The following is a 22,944-nucleotide window of genomic DNA, read 5'->3' as shown; positions in this document are numbered from 1 at the left end:
ACGAGGTCGAGAGGCCTCTTCTGTCTGACTGTTAGTGCTGTAGGGGCTTCCGCACTAATACCCCCCCAGGTCACTGGGTTACCAAACCAGTTTATATATAGCTGGATAATTGTTTTTGTGCTACCAAAGCGGTTGCAGACTGCCACCTCATAGACAGCCATTAAAATCAAGCAACCCGGAAAGCTGCGATCTGATAGTAAGTGGAGACGCGACATGGAAACTATAATGAGTGCTGTAGACCGGTGGGAATATGAGATGCGATCTCTCCTCAAGTCTCACTTTGAAGAGCTGGAATTGGGCCGAATGCTGGGGCTGCTGATTTCCCCGGGGCCTCTACATAAACCAGGTTTACTAAAGGAGACTGAACCAGAAGGGGAACTGACAGTTGCGCCAGCGTTGAGCGCTTTGTCAAAGATGGCAGCTACAGCAGCCCTTCAACGCGAGAATAACGCCCCCACTCACTCGTGTACTATGGCTTTGCGGCCAAAACAGTCTGTGGGCCGCACAAAGTCCTCGGGCGAGAGGTACCGATCACTGGCTACAAGCCAATGCCCGGCGGCTGCCAGACATGAGAAGCTATCGGCACTGCTGCCGCCGCGGAAAACAGCGTGGACAGAGGGTGAATTGGATCTGCCTAAGACGGAACCCGCTTGCTCTGTGTTGAGTGCCACCGCAGGGAGCTGGAACACGATCAAGGCACTAAAACCGTTTGCTACTCACCATCGCCTTGCCCCGGAGAGAGAGATATCGAGAGATCGTGCAGCAGGTCTGGACATGCTTAAGGGAACTTTTCATCTTCCTTCTGCCTTCTTAACCACCCATTGCAGCAGCCGGACTTTTGATCCAGGGGGCTCCCAGGTATGTTGGAAACCGTGGCTAGCTGCAAGGGACGCTGCGCGGTATAGGCATTTTCACAACAGTTGAGAACATGCAGCGCAGAGCAGGTCTTTACCTCTGCAGGGCCCGAGGTTGGTTAAAGATCTTTGTCACACAGGCCAAGTTCGGACCTTTGATCTATGTACACCGGAACAGTGCATTAGCTTTGTTTCAGGAAACTGGCATCTGAAGTTGCACGATATGTATGATTACCCTCCTTTACTTTTCTTTTTGGCCCCTGGCAAGTATTTCCTGAACTCTCCGTATAACATGGGACTGCTGTTTCTTAAATGTGAGCCCCTATAGTTTATTTATGAGGTGGCACTCTGTACTCTCTTGGCCTAATGTTGTCACTGTTAAACCTGTGAGTGTATGCTGGGGATATCCAAGCTAATGACCTAAGCTCCTTGATACATACTGTTTTGTTTTACAAGGGTCACATTTGTACACTATACACTTTTTGCTCTTTATGTCATGATATACCTCTACTCTACCCTATAAATCCATTAAAAGCTCCTATGTCAACTTTTAAAGTGCCTTTAAATAACACCTAGTTATTGAGGATGATGTTTCATGTTCAGACTGTCGTTTATATTACCATATGCCCTGGGGAGGTTGACTGTGGATGTATGCAGTTCATCCTATCCTCCATCTAAGCTGAGGGTTACAGTTATCCATATATCACAGTTGCTAGGAATGTGCATAGCATTTGTCCCTAAATTGGTGTGGCAGTTATGTTAGTGTTCTGGGGGACTCTATATTCATCCCTAGCTACCCCAAACCCTAGATGAGTAAGTAGTAAAATGTGAGCTTGCATATTAGGTAATATAACTAGTTGACTCAGCTCCTACACCTCCATAGCATTCCATATAACTGAACCTTGCCTTAATGTTTTTCTTGGTTTCAACCTCATATTGAGTTCAGTTTTTATGTTGGCCTTATGCCAGTTTGAATGGCCCCTATAAACATATATGCCTAGTCCAAGCCTGTTGGGAGGTAGATGCCGCACTAATAAGGTCTCCCTGGAGTGTTATGCCTGGATCGCCGAGCCTATAGTTTGCTATTGTTATTGCAGAGCCATCACAGCTTGAGTTTGCATGAGAGGACATATAATGTAGATGGGTGCATTACAGAGTTTTTTGTGTCCAATTATATATTTTTAGCATATATCAAGTCTGCAACGACTATGCAAGTTAATAAGTTTCATTTGGGGTCCAAAAGTGGCCCATTTTGTTATTTTATTTCTCCCCCCCTAAAAATGCCCCCTTAGATTTACATTCTCTTTCAGGAGGTCCAAGAGTGGCCTCAATATTTTCCTTTTTTTTTTTTTTCTTCTTACTGAGGGACATCACTTTATCTATCAATATAATTTATTTTAGGGGGATAATCCTTAATTGAAAATCTGAGGTTAACTCTTATCTTTATTTTCCTTCCTTAACTGGGCGATTATTTGTATGTTTATCTCAATCTTTAAATTGTATATTGTCTTGTGATTCTCATATGTTTATGTCATTGAGATGCAACTTGCCTGTATCATTTTTTATAACCTCAATAAAAAATAAAAAAAATAAAATAAAAAAAAAGGGCCCATGCAGCACATACCAGCAAATCCAGAGCATAATACAGCCACAGCCACAGCACTAAAGCCCAACAAATGATTCTGTTCAATCTGCAAAGCAATAGAAATAAAGGTTTACAAATAGAGCAGCTGTGTATAACATTGTAAGCATTATTAGAGGGCAGTGATGAACACATATGTAAGATTATTTGTCAAAGAAAGCATTTCACAAATCTTGAATTTAGTACATTTATTACTAAAAAAAAAATGTTACAAACACTTTGGTAAGTAATAATCCAAAATGGGTTACTATGTGGGTCGCTAAGGTACCACCTAAGATAAATGTGCAAAAACAGGGACTTGAGACATGTCCAGTGAGAGTAAAAGTTATGTGTTTATTCTCAGCAAATGCACAAGCATCACAGGAAGTTGGATAGTGCACAGTGTGTGCGCTGGTAGGTAGATGGGTGATTATTTTTTATGACCATATAGTATAAAGTATTTTTCTTTGTGAAATACTTGCTAACTATAAGCTACTTTGTGTTAGTTAGAAGAAATTGTCTACATAAATATTGTGAATTAAATTAATTCATTGTAGAGCATTTACTCTTTCAGACAAGCCAAGATTCCAGTGCTGATCTGTTTGCACATGTAGCAACTCTCCTTCAGATAAATAAAGAGATAAGCGATCAATCTGGGAACGAACAATAGCATACTAGCTTGCTCTATGGCTAGTTACCACCCAAGAAGCAGCCTCTTTTTGCTCAACATGTGCCTTTCACAGAGAAGAACTTTCCTGAAGCATATCAGTCTGATCCTGACTTCACAGTACAGTCCAGCCCCAAAAATACCAGGCAATCCTTCTCTGGTGGTGGTAACTAGCCATAGAACAAGCTATTATGCTATTGTTCGTTCCCAGGTTGAGCGTTTGTTTTCTCCTGTTAAGTGTAGTCAGTCCACGGTTCATCATTACTTATGGGATATTAACTCCTCCCCAACAGGAAGTGCAAGAGGATCACCCAAGCAGAGCTGCTATATAGCTCCTCCCCTCTACGTCACACCCAGTCATTCTCTTGCACCCAACTAATAGATAGGATGTGTGAGAGGACTGTGGTGATTATATTTAGTTTTTATATCTTCAATCAAAAGTTTGTTATTTTAAACGGCACCGGAGTGTGTTGTTTCTTCTCAGGTAGAATTTGAAGAAGAATCTACCTGAGTTTTTGTATGATCTTAGCGGACGTAACTAAGATTCATTTTGCTGTTCTCGGCCATTCTGAGGAGTGAGGTAAACTTCAGATCAGGGGACAGCGGGCAGGTTCACCTGCAAAGAGGTATGTTGCAGTATATTATTTTCTGAGGAATGGAATTGACTGAGAAAATACTGCCAATACCGATATAATGTAAGTTCAGCCTTAAATGCAGTAGTAGCAACTGGTATCAGGCTGTTATGTATATATGTTTACACTTCAGTATTCTGGGGAATGGCACTTCACTGGGACAATACTGTATGCATATAACTTTTCGCCTAACTTGCAGTGGGAACGACTAGCAGCAGGCTTTTTAATGACATTTCATATTATAGATTTTAAACGTTTGCTGGCATGTTAAATCGTTTAATTATCTGAGGTACTTGGTGAAAAATTGTTTTGGGCACTATTTTCCACATGGCTGTCGTTTATTTTAAATTTAAAACAGTTTCACTGAACTTCTCTCACTGTTGTGTGTGAGGGGGAGGGGCCTATTTTGGCGCTTTTGCTACGCATTAGAAATTCAGTCACAAGTCTGTTTCTCTCCCTGCATGATCCGGAACGTCTCTACAGAGCTCAGGGGTCTTCAAAACTTATTTTGAGGGAGGTAATCACTCACAGCAGACCTGTGAGATTGTGCTTTGACTGTGATAAAAAACGTTTATATTTTAAATTTTATACATTTTTTTCTGCTATTAAGGGTTAGTCATCCATTGCTAATGGGTGCAATCCTTTGCTAAATTTATGCTTTTACCGGGAAAAATTTGGTTTTTATAACTACTCCGGTTCATTGTTATTCAACTGTCATAGTTTTTTCTGTGCTTCTTAAAGGCACAGTACGTTTTACATATTACTTGTAAATTTAGTTGAAAGGTATTTCCAAGCTTGCTAGTCTAATTGCTAGTTTGTTAAACATGTCTGACTCAGAGGAATATCTCTGTGCTATATGTGCAAAAGCCAAGGTGGAGCCCAATAGAAATTTATGTACTAATTGCATTGATGCTACTTTAAATAAAAGTCAATCTGTACATGTTGAACATCATTCACCAAACAACGAGGGGGAAGTTATGCCGACTAACTTGCCTCACGTGTCAGTACCTGCATCTCCCGCTCGGGAGGTGCGTGATATTGTAACGCCAAGTACATCAGGGCGGCCATTACAAATCACCCTACAGGACATGGCTAATGTTATGACTGAAGTTTTGTCTAAATTACCAGAACTTAGAGGTAAGCGAGATCACTCTGGGGTGAGAACAGAGTGCGCTGATAATACTAGGGCCATGTCAGATACTGCGTCACAATTTGCAGAACATGAGGACGGAGAGCTTCATTTTGCAGGTGACGGATCTGATCCAAATAGACTGGATTCAGACATTTCAAATTTTAAGTTTAAACTAGAAAACCTCTGTGTACTGCTAGGGGAGGTATTAGCGGCTCTGAATGATTGTAACACCGTTGCAATCCCAGAGAAATTATGTAGGCTGGATAGATACTATGCGGTACCGGCGTGTACTGACGTCTTTCCTATACCTAAGAGGCTTACAGAGATTATTACCAAGGAGTGGGATAGGCCCGGTGTATCTTTTTCCCCCCCTCCTGTATTTAGAAAAATGTTTCCAATAGACGCCACCACACGGGACTTATGGCAGACGGTCCCTAAGGTGGAGGGAGCGGTTTCTACTCTGGCTAAGCGTACCACTATCCCGGTGGAGGATAGCTGTGCTTTTTCAGATCCAATGGATAAAAAGTTAGAGGGTTACCTTAAGAAAATGTTTGTTCAACAAGGTTTTATATTGCAACCCCTTGCATGTATTGCGCCTGTCACGGCTGCAGCCGCATTTTGGTTCGAGTCTCTGGAAGAGACTCTTGACTCAGCGCCAATAGATGAGATTTCAAAGCTCAAAACCCTTAAGCTAGCTAATTCATTTATTTCGGATGCCGTAGTACATTTAACTAAACTTACGGCTAAGAATTCCGGATTCGCCATTCAGGCACGCAGAGCACTGTGGCTAAAATCCTGGTCAGCTGATGTTACTTCTAAATCTAAATTACTTAACATACCTTTCAAGGGGCAGACCTTATTCGGGCCCGGTTTGAAAGAAATTATCGCTGATATTACAGGAGGTAAAGGCCATGCCCTGCCTCAAGACAGAGCCAAACCTAGGGCTAGACAGTCTAATTTTCGTGCCTTTCGTAACTTCAAGGCAGGAGCAGCATCAACTTCCTCTGCTCCAAAACAGGAAGGAGCTGTTGCTCGCTACAGACAAGGCTGGAAACCTAACCAGACCTGGAACAAGGGCAAGCAGGCCAGAAAACCTGCTGCTGCCCCTAAGTCAGCATGAATTGAGGGCCCCCGATCCGGGAACGGATCTAGTGGGGGGCAGACTTTCTCTCTTTGCCCAGGCTTGGGCAAGAGATGTCCAGGATCTGGGCGTTAGAGATCATATCTCAGGGATATCTTCTGGACTTCAAAACCTCTCCCCCAAAAGGGAGATTTCATCTTTCAAGGTTGTCAGCAAACCAGATAAAGAAAGAGGCGTTTCTACGCTGTGTACAAGATCTTTTACTAATGGGAGTGATCCATCCGGTTCCGCGGTCAGAACACGGACAAGGGTTTTACTCAAATCTGTTTGTGGTTCCCAAGAAAGAAGGAACCTTCAGACCAATCTTGGATTTAAAGATCCTAAACAAATTCCTAAGAGTTCCATCGTTCAAAATGGAAACTATTCGGACAATCTTACCCATGATCCAAAAGGGTCAGTACATGACCACAGTGGATTTAAAGGATGCCTACCTTCACATACCGATTCACAAAGATCATTACCGGTATCTAAGGTTTGCCTTCCTAGACAGGCATTACCAGTTTGTAGCTCTTCCATTCGGGTTGGCTACGGCTCCAAGAATCTTCACAAAGGTTCTGGGCTCTCTTCTGGCGGTACTAAGACCGCGAGGAATTTCGGTGGCTCCGTACCTAGACGACATTCTGATACAAGCGTCAAGCTTACAAACTGCCAAGTCTCATACAGAGTTAGTACTGGCATTTCTAAGGTCGCATGGGTGGAAGGTGAACGAAGAGAAGAGTTCTCTCTTACCACTCACAAGAGTTCCCTTCTTGGGGACTCTTATAGATTCTGTAGAAATGAAGATTTACCTGACAGAAGACAGGTTATCAAAGCTTCACAATGCTTGCCGTGTCCTTCATTCCATTCAACACCCGTCAGTGGCTCAATGCATGGAGGTAATCGGCTTAATGGTAGCGGCAATGGACATAGTACCCTTTGCACGCCTGCATCTCAGACCGCTGCAATTGTGCATGCTAAGTCAGTGGAATGGGGATTACTCAGATTTGTCCCCTACTCTGAATCTGGATCAAGAGACCAGAAATTCTCTTCTATGGTGGCTTTATCGGCCACATCTGTCCAGGGGGATGCCCTTCAGCAGGCCAGACTGGACAATTGTAACAACAGACGCCAGCCTACTAGGTTGGGGCGCTGTCTGGAATTCCCTGAAGGCTCAGGGATCATGGACTCAGGAGGAGAGTCTCCTTCCAATAAACATTCTGGAATTGAGAGCAGTTCTCAATGCCCTTCTGGCTTGGCCTCAGTTAACAACTCGGAGGTTCATCAGGTTTCAGTAGGACAACATCACGACTGTAGCTTACATCAACCATCAAGGAGGGACAAGAAGCTCCCTAGCGATGATGGAAGTATCAAAGATAATTCGCTGGGCAGAGTCTCACTCTTGCCACCTGTCAGCGATCCACATTCCGGGAGTGGAGAACTGGGAGGCGGATTTCCTAAGTCGTCAGACTTTTCATCCGGGGGAGTGGGAACTTCATCCGGAGGTCTTTGCCCAAATACTTCGACGTTGGGGCAAACCAAATATAGATCTCATGGCGTCTCGCCAGAACGCCAAGCTTCCTTGTTACGGGTCCAGGTCCAGGGACCCGGGAGCGGTCCTGGTAGATGCCTTGACAGCACCTTGGACCTTCGGGATGGCTTATGTGTTTCCACCCTTCCCGATGCTTCCTCGATTGATTGCCAGGATCAAACAGGAGAGAGCATCGGTGATTCTAATAGCGCCTGCGTGGCCACGCAGGACCTGGTATGCAGATCTAGTGGACATGTCATCCTGTCCACCTTGGTCTCTGCCTCTGAGACAGGACCTTCTGATTCAGGGTCCTTTCAAACATCAAAATCTAATTTCTCTGAAGCTGACTGCTTGGAAATTGAACGCTTGATTTTATCAAAGCGTGGATTTTCGGAGTCAGTAATTGATACCTTAATACAGGCTAGGAAACCTGTTACCAGAAAGATTTACCATAAAATATGGCGTAAATACTTACATTGGTGCGAATCCAAGAGTTACTCATGGAGTAAGGTTAGGATTCCTAGGATATTGTCTTTTCTACAAGAAGGTTTAGAAAAGGGTTTATCTGCTAGTTCCTTAAAGGGACAGATCTCAGCTCTGTCCATTCTTTTACACAAACGTCTGTCAGAAGTTCCAGACGTTCAGGCTTTTTGTCAGGCTTTGGCCAGGATTAAGCCTGTGTTTAAAACTGTTGCTCCACCATGGAGCTTAAATTTAGTTCTTAACGTTTTACAGGGTGTTCCGTTTGAACCCCTTCATTCCATTGATATCAAATTGTTATCTTGGAAAGTTCTGTTTTTAATGGCTATTTCCTCGGCTTGAAGAGTCTCTGAGTTATCGGCCTTACATTGTGATTCTCCTTATCTGATTTTTCATTCAGACAAGGTAGTTCTGCGTACTAAACCTGGGTTCTTACCTAAGGTAGTCACTAATAGGAATATCAATCAAGAGATTGCTGTTCCATCATTGTGTCCTAACCCTTCTTCAAAGAAGGAACGACTTCTACACAATCTGGATGTAGTCCGTGCCCTGAAATTTTATTTACAGGCAACTAAAGATTTTCGCCAAACTTCTTCCCTGTTTGTCGTTTATTCTGGACAGAGGAGAGGTCAAAAAGCTTCTGCTACCTCTCTCTCTTTCTGGCTTCGTAGCATAATACGTTTAGCCTATGAGACTGCTGGACAGCAGCCTCCTGAAAGAATTACAGCTCATTCTACTAGAGCTGTGGCTTCCACTTGGGCCTTTAAGAATGAGGCCTCTGTTGAACAGATTTGCAAGGCTGCAACTTGGTCTTCTCTTCATACTTTTTCCAAATTTTACAAATTTGACACTTTTGCTTCTTCGGAGGCTGTTTTTGGGAGAAAGGTTCTTCAGGCAGTGGTTCCTTCCGTATAAAGATCCTGCCTGTCCCTCCCGTCATCCGTGTACTTTAGCTTTGGTATTGGTATCCCATAAGTAATGATGACCCGTGGACTGACTACACTTAACAGGAGAAAACATAATTTATGCTTACCTGATAAATTCCTTTCTCCTGTAGTGTAGTCAGTCCACGGCCCGCCCTGTTTTTTATGGCAGGTCTAAATTTTAAATTATACTCCAGTCACCACTGCACCCTATAGTTTCTCCTTTCTCTTTTGGTTCTCGGTCGAATGACTGGGTGTGACGTAGAGGGGAGGAGCTATATAGCAGCTCTGCTTGGGTGATCCTCTTGCACTTCCTGTTGGGGAGGAGTTAATATCCCATAAGTAATGATGACCCGTGGACTGACTACACTACAGGAGAAAGGAATTTATCAGGTAAGCATAAATTATGTTTTTATTTACTCTCCTTCAGATACCTGCAGTGTAAGACAAGTTCTATAATGGCACCACCCATGATTAGAGGGAGGTGCATGAAATCCATTTAGTATCCCTTTAAACTGTTTGAGATAGTAAAATATGTTTACTTATGTATAAAAAATGTTTGTCTCCATTCCACTTGATTTCTATTAAATAATGAGTGCCACCATGTTTGAACCTAGGATTTTTTTTGCCTTTATCTGTTTTTTCTGCTAATGACAATTTGGTAAAGATATAAATAACACAAAAAAATAGACTTTCCAAACAAGTTAGTGTGAAAACTAGGGATGTGTATGTGATGGCCGCCGCTAGCAGCATTCAGTTTTTTTTCAGAGCCATATTTCTTCTTGTGAAAGTGTACACACAAAGATCTGGATTTGCACAGGCCTTTGTGTGTTGCACTTACACGAGAGAAAAAAAAAAAAAGTTGTCTTATTTTCCCTAGTGGAAATCCTGTTAGTTACTTTACAAATCCTATATTCAACACAGCCTTGTTTGCATATTCTCTTTTTTTATCCATATTATATCTGTCTCTGATTGTCCTCAGCAGATATGAGAGATAAGTGGACTTTATAATTAAAGTATTAGTATATAAAAACTAAACCTTTATGCACTTATATCTTCAATATCTTAACAATATAATTTAAAAAAAATGTATATATTATTTTCAGGCGAACTGCTATACATTATTATATCTTGTATAATAACCCTTTAATGCCCATTTTAGCATGTGTGTGGGTGAACAAGTATAAAGAGTTTGTTTAAACAAAAGAAAGGAAAAAACAAAAATGTATGCTTACCTGATAAATTTATTTCTAGACTCAGTGAGTCCACAGAATCAATTACTGTTGGGAATATCACTCCTGGCCAGCAGGAGGCAAAGAGCACCACAGCAAAGCTGTTAAGTATCAGTTCCCTTCCCCACAATCCCCAGTCAATCGACCGAAGGAAAAGGAGAGAAAGGAAATAACACAAGGTGTAGAGGTTTAGACAAAAAAAAAACACTGAAAAAAGGGGTGGGCCGTGGACTCACCGTGTCTAGAAAGAAATATTTATCAGGTAAGCATAAATTTTGTTTTCTTTCTTAAGATATGGTGAGTCCACGGAATCATCAATTACTGTTGGGGATCAATACCCAAGCTAGAGGACACAGATGATTAGGGAAGGAACCTAAACAGAAGGCACCACCGCTTTAAGAACCTTTCTCCCAAAAGAAGCCTCAGTCGAGGCAAAAGTATCAAATTTTAAAAATTTAGAAAAAGTATGCAAAGAAGACCAAGTCGCAGCCTTGCAAATCTGTTCTACAGAGGCTTCATTCTTGAAGGCCCAAGAAGAAGAAACAGCCTTAGTGGAATGAGCTGTAATTCTCTCAGGGGGCTGCTGACCAGCAGTCTCATACGCAAAACAAATTATACTTCTCAACCAAAGAGAAAGAAGTAGCAGTAGCTTTCTGACCTTTGCGTTTCCCAGAAAAACACAAACAATGCTGGAGACTGGCGAAAATCCTTAGTCGCCTGCAAATAAAATTTTAAAGCCCACACAACATCAAGGTTGTGTAACAAACGTTCCTTATGAGAAAGATTAGGACAAAGAGAAGGAACAATTTCCTGATTAACCCTTTGGCTGCAAAGCCATTTCCCACCTGTGTGCTAAGCTGGTTTTGAGCTCTTTGTTGCAGTTCACATTTAAACACTTTTAGAAGTAAAGTTTGTGCGAATAAATCATACAAACTATATATTGATTTTTTTCAGCAGACCCAGCAGATTCAAAATATACCATTATTATATGTGTATGTATCATCAGGTTTAAAAAGTAGCGCATAAAATGTGAAAAAGTGTATTTTTTTTACTCCTGACTGAATAAATGATAGTATGTAATTTTATTTTTCTTAGCTCTATCATCAAAACCTGTGTGGATAAATATTTGTAGTAGGTAACCTGTCTGAAATAAGCAGAAACTAAGAAAATCTCAGTTGTTTTCCACTGTTTTATTGCAGGCATGTCAATTTGATAAATTATCAAAAAGAGCATCTTAGAATTTACTGTACTGTTTTCAGCAATTAAACCGTTCTAGCCACCTGAGAAATTGAAATGGGGTACACAAAGCACACATTTGCAGAAAGAACACCCCTTGGTGCATTAAATGAGGGGCTACAACTATTTCTAGCATGAATTTGGGGTGCACAGCAATTAATGGAATATGTTGCATTGCTTAAAAACAATAATAAGCAGAGAGCCATATTTCACTTATTATTACACTGTCTATTTTTGTGCTAGCAATACATGTAGCCCTCATTTGATGCGCCAAGGGGTGTACTTTCCAAAAATGTGTACTTTATTTAATGTATCTTAGTTTCCCAGGCTTCTACAGCTGTCTGATTGCAGACATAACCCATAAAAGTTGAAAGGCTATTTTTTTGGGACAATTTCAAGATTGCTATGTCTACAATTAAACAGTTCTAGCCAATTGGAAAATTAAAATATGGTACACAAAGCACACATTTGTAGAAAGTACTCCCTTTGGCGCATCAAATGAGGGGCTAGATATATCTATAGCACATAAATGAGGTGTGCTTTTTAGCAAAGAGCCATATTCCACTTATTATTACATTGTCTATTTTTGTGCTAGCAATAATGAATGTGGCCCCTCATTTGAAGCGGTTTGGTGTGTACTTTCTAGCAATATTTAGTTTATATACCATATGCATCATCAGTGAAGGAATCAGAGAGAACTCAGCTGCTTCCTCAGCACTCAGACTCTTAGCCATAATTCTATTTTTTTTTTGTAAAAAGATATCTTTAAAGGAATTATGTCCCTAGAAAATATATAATTTTTATTGCAAAAAAGAAAGCTTCTTTGCAGTAAAAATCCAGAAAGCTCCGTAAAGAGGGTGTTTTACTCATCTTCCACGCACGCTAAAAGACTGATTATAAAATTATTATTTGGTGGGGTTTTTTTAAAATAGCATTTCTATACCATTTATTAATATGTACCCACATTGCCCTGCGCTAATAACTCCTCTTCCGGTGGGGGCGGAGCTGTTGGACACGCTGTTGCTGCACAGCTCGGGTGCTCCGGAGAATAGGAGCCAGAAAATCTCCCCCAGCACTTACTTGCCTGCGTGACCCAGAATCGCTGGGGTCCGGTGCAGGCTAACAGGCGGCGTCTACGCCTGTGCAGAGGAAGCCTTGGTACTGGCGGTAAAGCCCGGCGGTGGATACCGCAATCACCTTGGAGGAGCCGTGCAGAGAGGGACGAGGGGCGTCAAAGGCGGGAAAGCTGGATCTTTCCCCTTGAAACAGTCGTACTTATTACTGGGAATAGCCGCTGGTAGGAGGGGGCAGTTTGTCTGTTGAGAGATCGGCAGGCAGCGCTCCCTCCTCGCGGTGAAGAGTGTTACACCTGGTTGACTGGAAGGAGAGGAGACGCCGACTTACCCCTGTACAGTTCTTCGCAAGCGGACTGCCAAGTTTAATAGGAGCTGGTAAGACTTGCTGAGCCTTTGGGCATATACTCCCCCTACATTGATGTATCCTATGCCTTTGGGGGTCGAGACCTGCATATAAGCTGAGACACTTGCTTTGTTTTGTCAAGGGGGCTTTGCCCTGAAGTGAGCCAGCGACAAGAAACCCTCACTAACTACCTATATTGCACTTGCTACCTTAGACTTACTTCCATCAGAGTTGCTGGGTAATATTGGGGAGAAGTGCTTGCCAACAATGAATGTGGGAGATTCTGATCCTTGATACTACAGCATAATGGAACTTGTCATACCTATCACCCCCCCCCCCCCCTTTTATTGCACGAAAGTAAATCCTGAGATATAAGGAGAATCTGCATTATACTTGACTTTTGTTCTAGTGGTGATAACTTTAGTCTATGTGATCTCATCTGAGGTAGTTGGAGGTCGTTTGTGCAGCATACCTGCTGCAGGACTTTGATATTCTCTGACCCTCCATTCTCCACCTTATTTGTCCCATCGGTTGTGGATTTATTTGTAGGCTGAGAGTAAGAAGAAGAAGAGAGGTGACAGAAGGGGAGAGGTTGGAGTGAAGAAGGAGAGGAGGGGAAGGAAGAAGGGGGGAAAGAAGAAAAAAAAAAAAAAAAGAGATTTAATGTTTATCAAAGGACTGCTTAATGTTGGCTAATGTAAACTGATGTTTGCTTGTTCTTTCTATTTTTGCTTTTTTTTTTTTCTCTCCCATAGCAGAGATTCTCTTAGGGGTCTTCACCCCTCCCTTTGGTTAGAACAGTGTCTAGCTGGAGAGAGTATACATTTTTCTGCTAAAATTTAATGGTAAAATTTTCTTAGAGAAAGGGGCTTACTCTGTATTAATAGATAGCTGTATACTATACTAATTCGATCACATAGGTGTTCACTACCTATAATTATAATTTTTAAAGCCATCAGGCTCTAATATCACTATTAACCTATCTTTTATACATAGATTTAAAAACCACAAAATACAAAAAAAAAAAAAAAAAAAAAAAAAAAAAAACACCTTCACAGCTGAATCCATTTTTGTTTGCTTTCACTTAAAGGGACTTCAGTTTTCTTTGGATCTGAATACACAGAAATCACACAGAGTTTAATTTGTGTTTGTTTTTGAGGGTTATTGCACGCGCTATTTTTTTTCCTCTTTTCTTTTCTTGTTTTTTTTTTTTTTTCCTTTTTTTTCTCCGCTGCATTTGCAGCTCTACACATATTGTTTGTAAACACAGGGTATATGGAAAGATTTGTTATACATGCGAAACAGAGTTCCCCTATAATGCCGCCAAAAAGTAAGGACAGAAAGGTTAGGAGTGCAGACACCTCACTGGACCCCTCTGTGGAGGGGGGTATGGCCCATTTAGATACAGGTAATTTAGTATTGCAACTAACCAACATATTTACTCCTCAGTTTGATACAATCAAGAAAGAGCTTAGCAGTATATCTATAGACATTAATTCATTGTCAAACGAGGTTAAGCAGTTTGCCGCTAGAATAGGGGAGGCAGAAAATAGGATCTCTGACTTGGAAGACCAGGTTAACATTCAAGATAAACTAACGCATGACCATGAAGCTAAAATCTCATCCCTACAAAGCCGTCTGGAGGATCTAGAGGATCGCTCCAGACGGAATAACATTAGAATTATTGGACTCCCCGAATCCCCCAAGTATGAGGACCTTATTAAAGTAACTTCCTTATTACTCCCCAAGGCATTAGGTTTCCCTGAACAACGACTCCCCCTTGCAGTTGAAAGAGCCCATAAAGTTGGATATAGTAGAACAAGTATAGCTGTGGGCAATAGAAGTAGAATGGTCATTTTTAAACTGCTTAGATATCAGGATAAGGTAGACCTATTAAAAGCATATAGAGAGATAGGGGAATGTGTATTTGAAGGCAACAAGTTGTTAATGTTTCAGGATTTCTCAATAGAAACGTCCACAAAAAGGAAACAAATGATTCCGTTATGTACTAAAATTATTAATAAAGGGTTTAAAGCCTGGGTGGTATACCCTGCGAAGGTGGTAATGGAAGAGAATGGAGTTAGGCGAGTTTTGAACAATCCCCAAGAGGCCCATGAGTTCATCAGTACCCTATAGCATTTTAGGAGAATTAATTTTTTTCCAGAATGGAAATCTGCTTTGAATAAGACTGATGTATTATTTAAGTGGTTATATTGTTTTAGTTATATTCTGGCTGGATACACTGGTTATTAATATTTTTAATAGGGGAAAAAAATCTTTTTTGGAACTGTATGTTTTCTACTCTAAGTTTAGATACCTTTTAGGTTCATTATGTTGGTACAGGATGGCAGATTTTTTTTTAAAAAATATATTTTTATTATGTTTTTTTTTTTTTTTTTTCTTTCTCTTTCTTCTCCCCCCTCCTCCCGCCCAGGGTTATATGTACAGCCCAAAAAGCTATGGAATATTATCTATTATTTTATGTTAAGGATTGATGGCTTCCAAGATTAATATACTTTCTTGGAATGTAGGGGGCATCACGTCTCCTAGAAAACGCAAGCTAATTATTAAATATCTTGCTAAATTTAAACCTGATCTTGTGATGCTACAGGAAACACATCTTAATATGGTTGAAGCCGCTAAATTGAGGTGTAAATGGGTAGGTGAATGCCTTGCAGCGTCAGGTGTTAAAAGAAAATCAGGAGTAGCAATATTGTTACATAAAAACTTAGCTTATAATATTGTAAAAACGGAGGCTGATCCAGAGGGTAGATTTTTGATTGTACAGATCCAGATTAATAATTGTAACTTTGTTATATGTAATCTATATGGCCCCAATACTTTTTCCCCGGCTTTCTGGGACTCCATTAGAAGCAAATTATTCTTATTTTCAGCAGCTAGTTTAATTTTAGGGGGAGATTTTAATATGACATTGTGCCCTATTTTGGATAGATCATCGTTAAAAAATTTACGTGAAAACGCCAAATTGGCAAAATATTTTAAACTTTTCTGTCACGAACTAAGATTAATTGATATATGGAGATTTAAAAATCCAGAACAACGTAGTTTTACCTGTGAGTCCAAATCCCATATGACACTCTCTAGAATTGATCTTTTTTTAATTTCTAAGTCACTAGCTCTTTGCAGATCAGAAGCTAATATCTACGATATTACTATTTCTGACCATGCAGTAATCTCTTTCACATTGACGGCTAGCTCCCCCTCTAAGATGCCTAATACATCTTTCTTCTTTCCGCGGTATCTGGCTGATAGCCCGAGGTTTGGCAATTGGTTAAAACAAAAGTGGAAGGATTATGTTACCTTTAATATCGGGCAATTTAGTAAACCAGAGGTCTTTTGGGAAGCAGCAAAAGCTGTCTTGAGGGGGGAAATTAAACTTTATCTAGCTACATGGAGGAAGAAAACTCTGGAGCAGGAATTACAATTAGCTGCCCAAGTCAGAAATGCGCTCGGGAAATTTTATAATGATAAGACAAAAGATAACTGGGACAGATATTGTAAATTAAAAAGGGAAAGAGACATTTATTTAAAACAAAGGTCCCAAGAAGAAGAATTAAAGTTAAATTATCAATTTAGAGGCCACTATGGGAACTCTGCTAAATTTTTGGCTAGCATAGTAAAAGTTAGGAAAAACAAGAATTTAATCTCGGCTATCAAATTTAATAATGTGAAGTATTCTAATATAGAGGATATTAGTCAAGTTTTCTTTAAGGTATTCGAAAAGCTGTACTCAGAATCTGAGGTAAACTTGGATAATGCAGCAAATTTTTGGACCGGTCTGAAACTTCCGGGTGTTACGGAAGAGATTCTGCTAGATCTTAATAGGCCTATTTCAGAGGAGGAAGTTTTGGAGGCTATACAATCAGCTAATATTAATAAATCTCCCGGACCGGACGCGATTCCGGTAGAGTTTTATAAAATATTAAAGGAAGAAATCAAGTTATCATTAGTTAATCTGTTTAATTATTATTTTTCCTCTGGTAAGTCAATGTCTAATTATTTTTCTGCTGCACGTATATCTCTGATTCTAAAGAAAGGTAAGGATCCGGAGGATCCTGGGTCATATAGACCCATATCTGTACTCAATGCTGATTACAAATTGCTGACGGCTATTGTTTCGACAAGACTGGCTAAATCATTAGATGGGATCGTACATCCTGATCAAACTGGATTTATGAAGGGCAGGAACTCCCTTAAGAATATCCGTAAAGTTACCACTTTTCTGGACTATGCTTGGAATTTAGATCCTGAAAAGGAGGAATTTAAGAAGATCAGGGAAGCTGCTGTTTTGACAGTAGACGCTGAGAAAGCCTTTGATGCAGTGAATTGGAATTACCTGTTTACGGCTCTTGAGCATTTCGGGTTTAGGAATCAGTTTCTTGAATTTGTTAAAAATTTATATAAAAATCCGATTTCCTATCTCTGCATCAACGGCTTCCCTTCCCCATACATATCACTCAAAAGAGGAACTAGGCAAGGATGCCCTCTATCCCCCCTGCTTTTTAACTTGGCATTGGAGCCATTTGCCATTCTGTTACGGGATAGGTTACCGGGAATCCCACTGGGTCACACCAGACTAAAAACGCTTTTGTACGCCGATGATCTGTTAATATTCTTGGATAAGGCTAAACATTATATTCCTATAGTGTTACAATTATTTAAGGCATTCTCCTCCTTCTCAGGATACAAAATTAATTTTGATAAGAGTGAACTCCTCTGGATACATAAGAACGGCTACTATTGGGGAGAGCATCCTTTCAAAGTAGTTGAGTCCTTTCGGTATTTAGGGATTATCCTTCACAGAAATCCAGCAAATTGGTACAAACTAAATTTCCCCCCAGTCTTGTCGAAAATTAAACATGACCTAGAAAACTGGTCCTCTTTGCCAATATCATCTGCAAGAGTTAATTTGATTAAAACTTTTATTTTCCCCAGAGTTTTATATCTTCTTCAGAATCTGCCGTTACTAATGACTAATAAAGATATTAGAGATGTACAATCTTGGCAATCTAAATTTATATGGGGTAATAAAAAGCCTAGGATTAGTTTGAACAAGTTAATGCAGAAACGTTCTCAGGCAGGGCTTGCCCTCCCAGACTTTAGGTTATATAATTGGTCCTGTCTAGTCAAATTGGCCTGTGATTGGATTACAGGGTTAGACAAATTTGTCTCAGTAGAACTGGAAACTTTTTTGATTTCTCCCTTCTCTCTAAAAGCTATTCTTCACTGTCCGGTAAAAAAATTGCCTTCGAATCTTAATAAATTGATCTCTTTTAAAAACGTTATTATAGCCTGGCATAAAATATGCAGAGTATTAAAAATATCTCCATTATTCTCTGAATTCCTCCCGATAACAGGTAATCCCGAATTTATTGCGGGTTTAAACCAGAGGGTGTTTAGATTGTGGGCGGAGGCAGGTCTGATATATGTTCATCAGTTATTTGACTCTAATCAGCTAATCTCCTCAGAACTATTATTTCATAAGTTTAATTTACCTCATTCAAATTTATTCGCGTACTTTCAGCTACGTCATTATATATTTTCGCAAAAGTGGAACACTGAGGTGTTTGTGGATTGGCTGGATATTAAGAATATAATCCGTCAATTCTCTTTGGGTCGCTCCTCTATATCCTTAATTTATGATATTCTCCTGGCTAAGCAGGGGGATCTCAATTTGGATAAATTATATATTTTTTGGAAGAGATACCTCCCACAATTGGACGAGAATAGGATAGAGTACAGCTTCCGAGAGTTAGGAAAATTACAAATCTCTATATCATGGAAAGAAACGCATTTAAAACTAGTCAACAATTACTATCTCTCTCCTGCTAAGATGGCCAGATTTTTTCCCACCCAAAAGTATGTCTGTTCACGGTGCTCTTTGGATAAGGCTGATATTCTCCATATATTCTGGTCTTGTCCCAAGATTCAACAATTCTGGCAAAAGATAAGATATTGGTATAGTAAACACTATAAAGATATGATTCCGATAGCTGCTGAGGAGATATTCTTTTTAACCAATGCTGATTTGCGCCCTAAGCGTGTGATAAAAATACTAAATACTATTATCTTAACTGCAAGACAGTTAATTGTTAAGGGCTGGAAAGACCATATAGCCCCCAGGGTTTCAGAGTTTTTTAAAGAAATTCAGTTTCAAATTTTATTTGAATCCTTTCACACTAAATCCTTGACGGATAGTAGAATCAGAGTTTTCCTTATGGATTGGCTTCCGCTAATTATATCTTATACGCTTCAGGTTCAAAGGCGTATCTTACAGCCTTTCTTAAATACGATAGCTTTCCTAGAATTGGTTATATTAGGATTGTTCCCACCACTATGGGTACCCGGTTACAGGGAGATTACTATATGAGATAGGATTTGGATTATTCTGGAGAGAAAGGGAAGGGGAGAGAAGGGGAATGGGCAGGTAGTTAGTGAGAAGACATTAAATATTAAGGTTGATGGTTACGTATGGTGATGTTGGGAGGTGGAGGAGGAGGGATAAGAAAAGAAAGATATATCTTTGTTTTTGTTTTTTTTGTTGGGTTGTTGTTTTTTTTTTTTTTTTTTTTTTGTGTTGTTTGGTTAGTATTTAAGGGAGAGAAAAGGAGAAGAAGGAGGAAGAAAGGCGGAGGGAAAAAAAAGGAAAAAAAAAAAACTCCAGTGATGTTATGAAGGTCAGACACTAGTAATTATTTTGTTTGAACTACTGTACTGTGAACCATTTATTTTGCTTTCTTAAATGTCCTATTTATAAGGTTTAGAGTAATCTTGGTGTTATAAACCAAGATACATGTCTTGGATATTGTATTCAAATTATCTATTTTTCGTATATGGGTTGACTAGGAGCTGTGTCTCCAAAAAAAAAAGAAGAGAAAGGAAAAGGTTTTTCTTTATTTTTTTTGGGGGGGGGGGGGGGGTTCTCCCTTTTTTTCCTTTTTTTGTTTTATATTTGAAAAAAATTTTTTTAAGGTATGGGTATTGTATTTATATTGTTCTCATACAGAGCATGTGTGAAATATACTGAGAATATTGTTATGTATGGAATGTAATATAATATCGTATTACTTTGATCATCATAATGTTAAATTCTGTTTTGGTCTATATATTATTTACCTTAATAAAAAAGAATTGAAAAAAAAAAAAAATATGTACCCACATTATCCAGGTGATCATGGGATTACAAATATAATAATCGATCTGTATTGTAAAATGGAATGCAACATTTCACAGCTAGGTGATCACTGCGGTAACAATATTTATTTTATAAAATGTATTTTGGGGGTCTCTAGGCAATTTTGATCTTTATTTATGTGCCTTTAGAGACCCCCAAATCCTTTTTTTTAAATAATTATTTTTTTACTTTTTTGAGATACAGGCATCTAAGCAGCATGCCCCCATCTCCCTATAACTGACAATTGTCAGTTTTAAATAAAGTTGCGCAATGACGTTATCACGTCATTGCACGTGAAGTCACCATGAGGGGAGGAAAGCCACGGCTATGCCTTTGACTATCCAGGCCAGATCGCCGGTGTAGGAGTGGATGGGGGTCCTCAGACCTCCATCAAAGTGGGGGAGTGCTAGTGTCATTAGCACCGGAGTGGGAAAATTTCCGACGGCTCAGAGCCGTCATTAGCACTCAAAGGGTTAATATTTCTGTCCGAAATAACCTTAGGAAGAAAACCAAACTTGGTACGAAGAACTGCCTTATCTGCATGAAATATGAGATAAGGAGAATCACACTTTAAAGCTGAGAGTTCAGAAGAGATAGCAGTCAGAAACAAAACCTTCCAAGATAATAACTTAATATCTATGGAATGCATCAGCTCAAACGGAGCCTGTTGCAAAACTTTAAGAACAAGGTTAAGGCTCCAAGGAGGAGCAACAGATTTAAACACAGAAAAATAAATAACAAATGGTAACAGCGCTAACAAATAATTGTGCAAAACAACCTGGTGGTTTCAATACTAATGTTTATTTAAATATATAAAACACAATGTGCAAACAATGCAAACATAGTTGCAATCTCTATACCGCTATACAGAGTGATTAATCACAGCTTGATTAGCAATACAAACATGTGAGAATGTGTTGCAAGTGAATTATATCCGAATACATCAATGCCTACTTGCAAACGTATGAGGTATCAATACAGTGCAAAGGAACTAGACATGGTGTTATAATGTATCACAATAAAAACAAATACATACAAAATAAAAATATATGGCAATAAAAATGAGCAAATGTTAACAGCAAGTCACAACCTACTGGTCTGGCCAGACAACAAACAATATACTCACTACGCGTTTCTGGGTCACGCCCCTTCATCAGGTGTAGAGTGAGTAGGGAGCTGTTAAATGCTCAAAAGGCAACCTATTTCCTGTCCAACCAATAGATTATCTCCAGTGATTTGGCTGATAGGATACTCTAAAATCGCCATCTTGGAAAAGGGCATCAGGGGAATAGTTCTGGCAATGATACTAAGATTCCCATATGGAAGTGGTGTTTTTATATAACTAAAGAAATATATTATCCGACGGTGTGTGCAAAGATAAAGCTATCATTAAAACATTATATAACTATAATTAAAAAAAAAAAAATTAAAAATCACTTTAAATAAATAATTCAGTGTGATTACTGTATGTTAAATCTAAAAAGGTATACATACACAACAAGGATAATACAATTACTAACAAATAAGAACTAAAAAAAAGAAACTATTCATTGCACACATCAAATGATACATAGTTTAAACCAAACTATATAAACAATGAATCAACGTGTTACAAGTACCCTTTTAAAAAAAAACAACAACAAATCTGTTAACTTGGACTAAGGAAGGCATACATCCTAGAAAAATATATCATATATATGTATGTATCTGCCAATCTGACAGGGAAAAAAAAAGGGGGGGGGGAGAGAGAGGAGGCGGAAATCTGATAGTCCGGCCGGCTAGGGCTACCAGATGACCGTCGAGGGAGGAGAAAAAAAAAAAAACAGGCCTGATTCTAACCAAGGCCTGACAAAAGGATTGCACATCTGGCACATCCGCCATATGCTTGTGCAACAAAATAGATAATACAGAGATCTGACCCTTCAGGGTACTGACAGTCAAACCCTTCTCCAGGCCTTCCTGTAGAAAAGACAAAATTCTTGGGATCCTGACCCTACTCCAAGAATATCTCTTAGACTCACAACAATAAAGATATTTACACCATATCTTATGGTAAATTCTTCTAGTGACAAGCCTGAATCATGGTCCCGACTCGGAAAAACCCCGCTTAGCTAAAACCAAGAGTTCAATCTCCAAGCAGTCGGCTTCAGAGAAAAAAATTGGATGAAGAAAGGGCCCCTCAAGTAGAAGGTCCTTCCTCAGAGGAAGTCTCCACGAAGGTAGAGACAACATTTTTACTAGATCTGCATACCAGATCCTGCGAGGCCACGCAGGAGCAATTCGAATCACTGACGCTCTCTCCTGCTTGATCCGAGCAATGACCCGCGGAAGGAGAGCAAACGGAGGAAACAGATATGCCAACCTGAAGTTCCAAGGAACTGCCAGAGCATCCATCAGAAGGCCGGAGGATCTCTCGACCTCGAACCGTACTTTGGGAGCTTGGCGTTCTGACAAGACGCCATCAGATCCAATTCCAGTAAACCCCATTTGGTTGTTAAAGGGATAGTCAACACCAGCATTTTTGTTGTTTAAAAAGAAAGATAATCCTTTTATTACCCATTCCCCAGTTTTGCATAACAAACACTGTTATAGAACTGTTATACACTTTTTATCTCTGTGATTACCATGTATTTAAGCCTCTGCAAACTGCCCCCATATTTCAGTTCTTTTGACAGATTTGCATTTTAGCCAATCAGTGCTCACTCCAGAGTAACTTCACGTGCATGAGCTCAATGTTATCTATGTAAAACACATCAACTAATGCCCTCTAGTGGTGAAAATGCATTCAGATTAGAGGCAGTCTTCAAGGTCTAAGAAATAAGCATATGAACCTCCTAGAATTAGCTTTCAACTAAGAATACCAAGAGAACAAAGCAAAATTGGTGATAAAAGGAAATTGGAAAGT

The 22,944-nt window shown here is 39.7% G+C and overlaps 1 protein-coding gene across 1 annotated transcript in view; it reads right to left on the bottom strand.

Annotated features, from left to right (window-relative positions):
- The window catches only part of SLC35A1 (solute carrier family 35 member A1), a 100,116-nt gene that overhangs the window by 44,903 nt on the left and 32,269 nt on the right, over positions 1–22,944 (bottom strand). Inside the window, exon 5 of the mRNA XM_053710524.1 lies at positions 2,479–2,545. Within this exon, the coding sequence (XP_053566499.1) occupies positions 2,479–2,545 (67 nt within the window). The remainder of the gene's footprint in view (positions 1–2,478; positions 2,546–22,944) is intronic.

This window comes from Bombina bombina, chromosome 4, assembly GCF_027579735.1.
Source record: "Bombina bombina isolate aBomBom1 chromosome 4, aBomBom1.pri, whole genome shotgun sequence".
Classification (NCBI taxonomy): Eukaryota; Metazoa; Chordata; class Amphibia; order Anura; family Bombinatoridae; genus Bombina; species Bombina bombina.
This window is presented reverse-complemented; position numbering and strand designations above follow the sequence as displayed.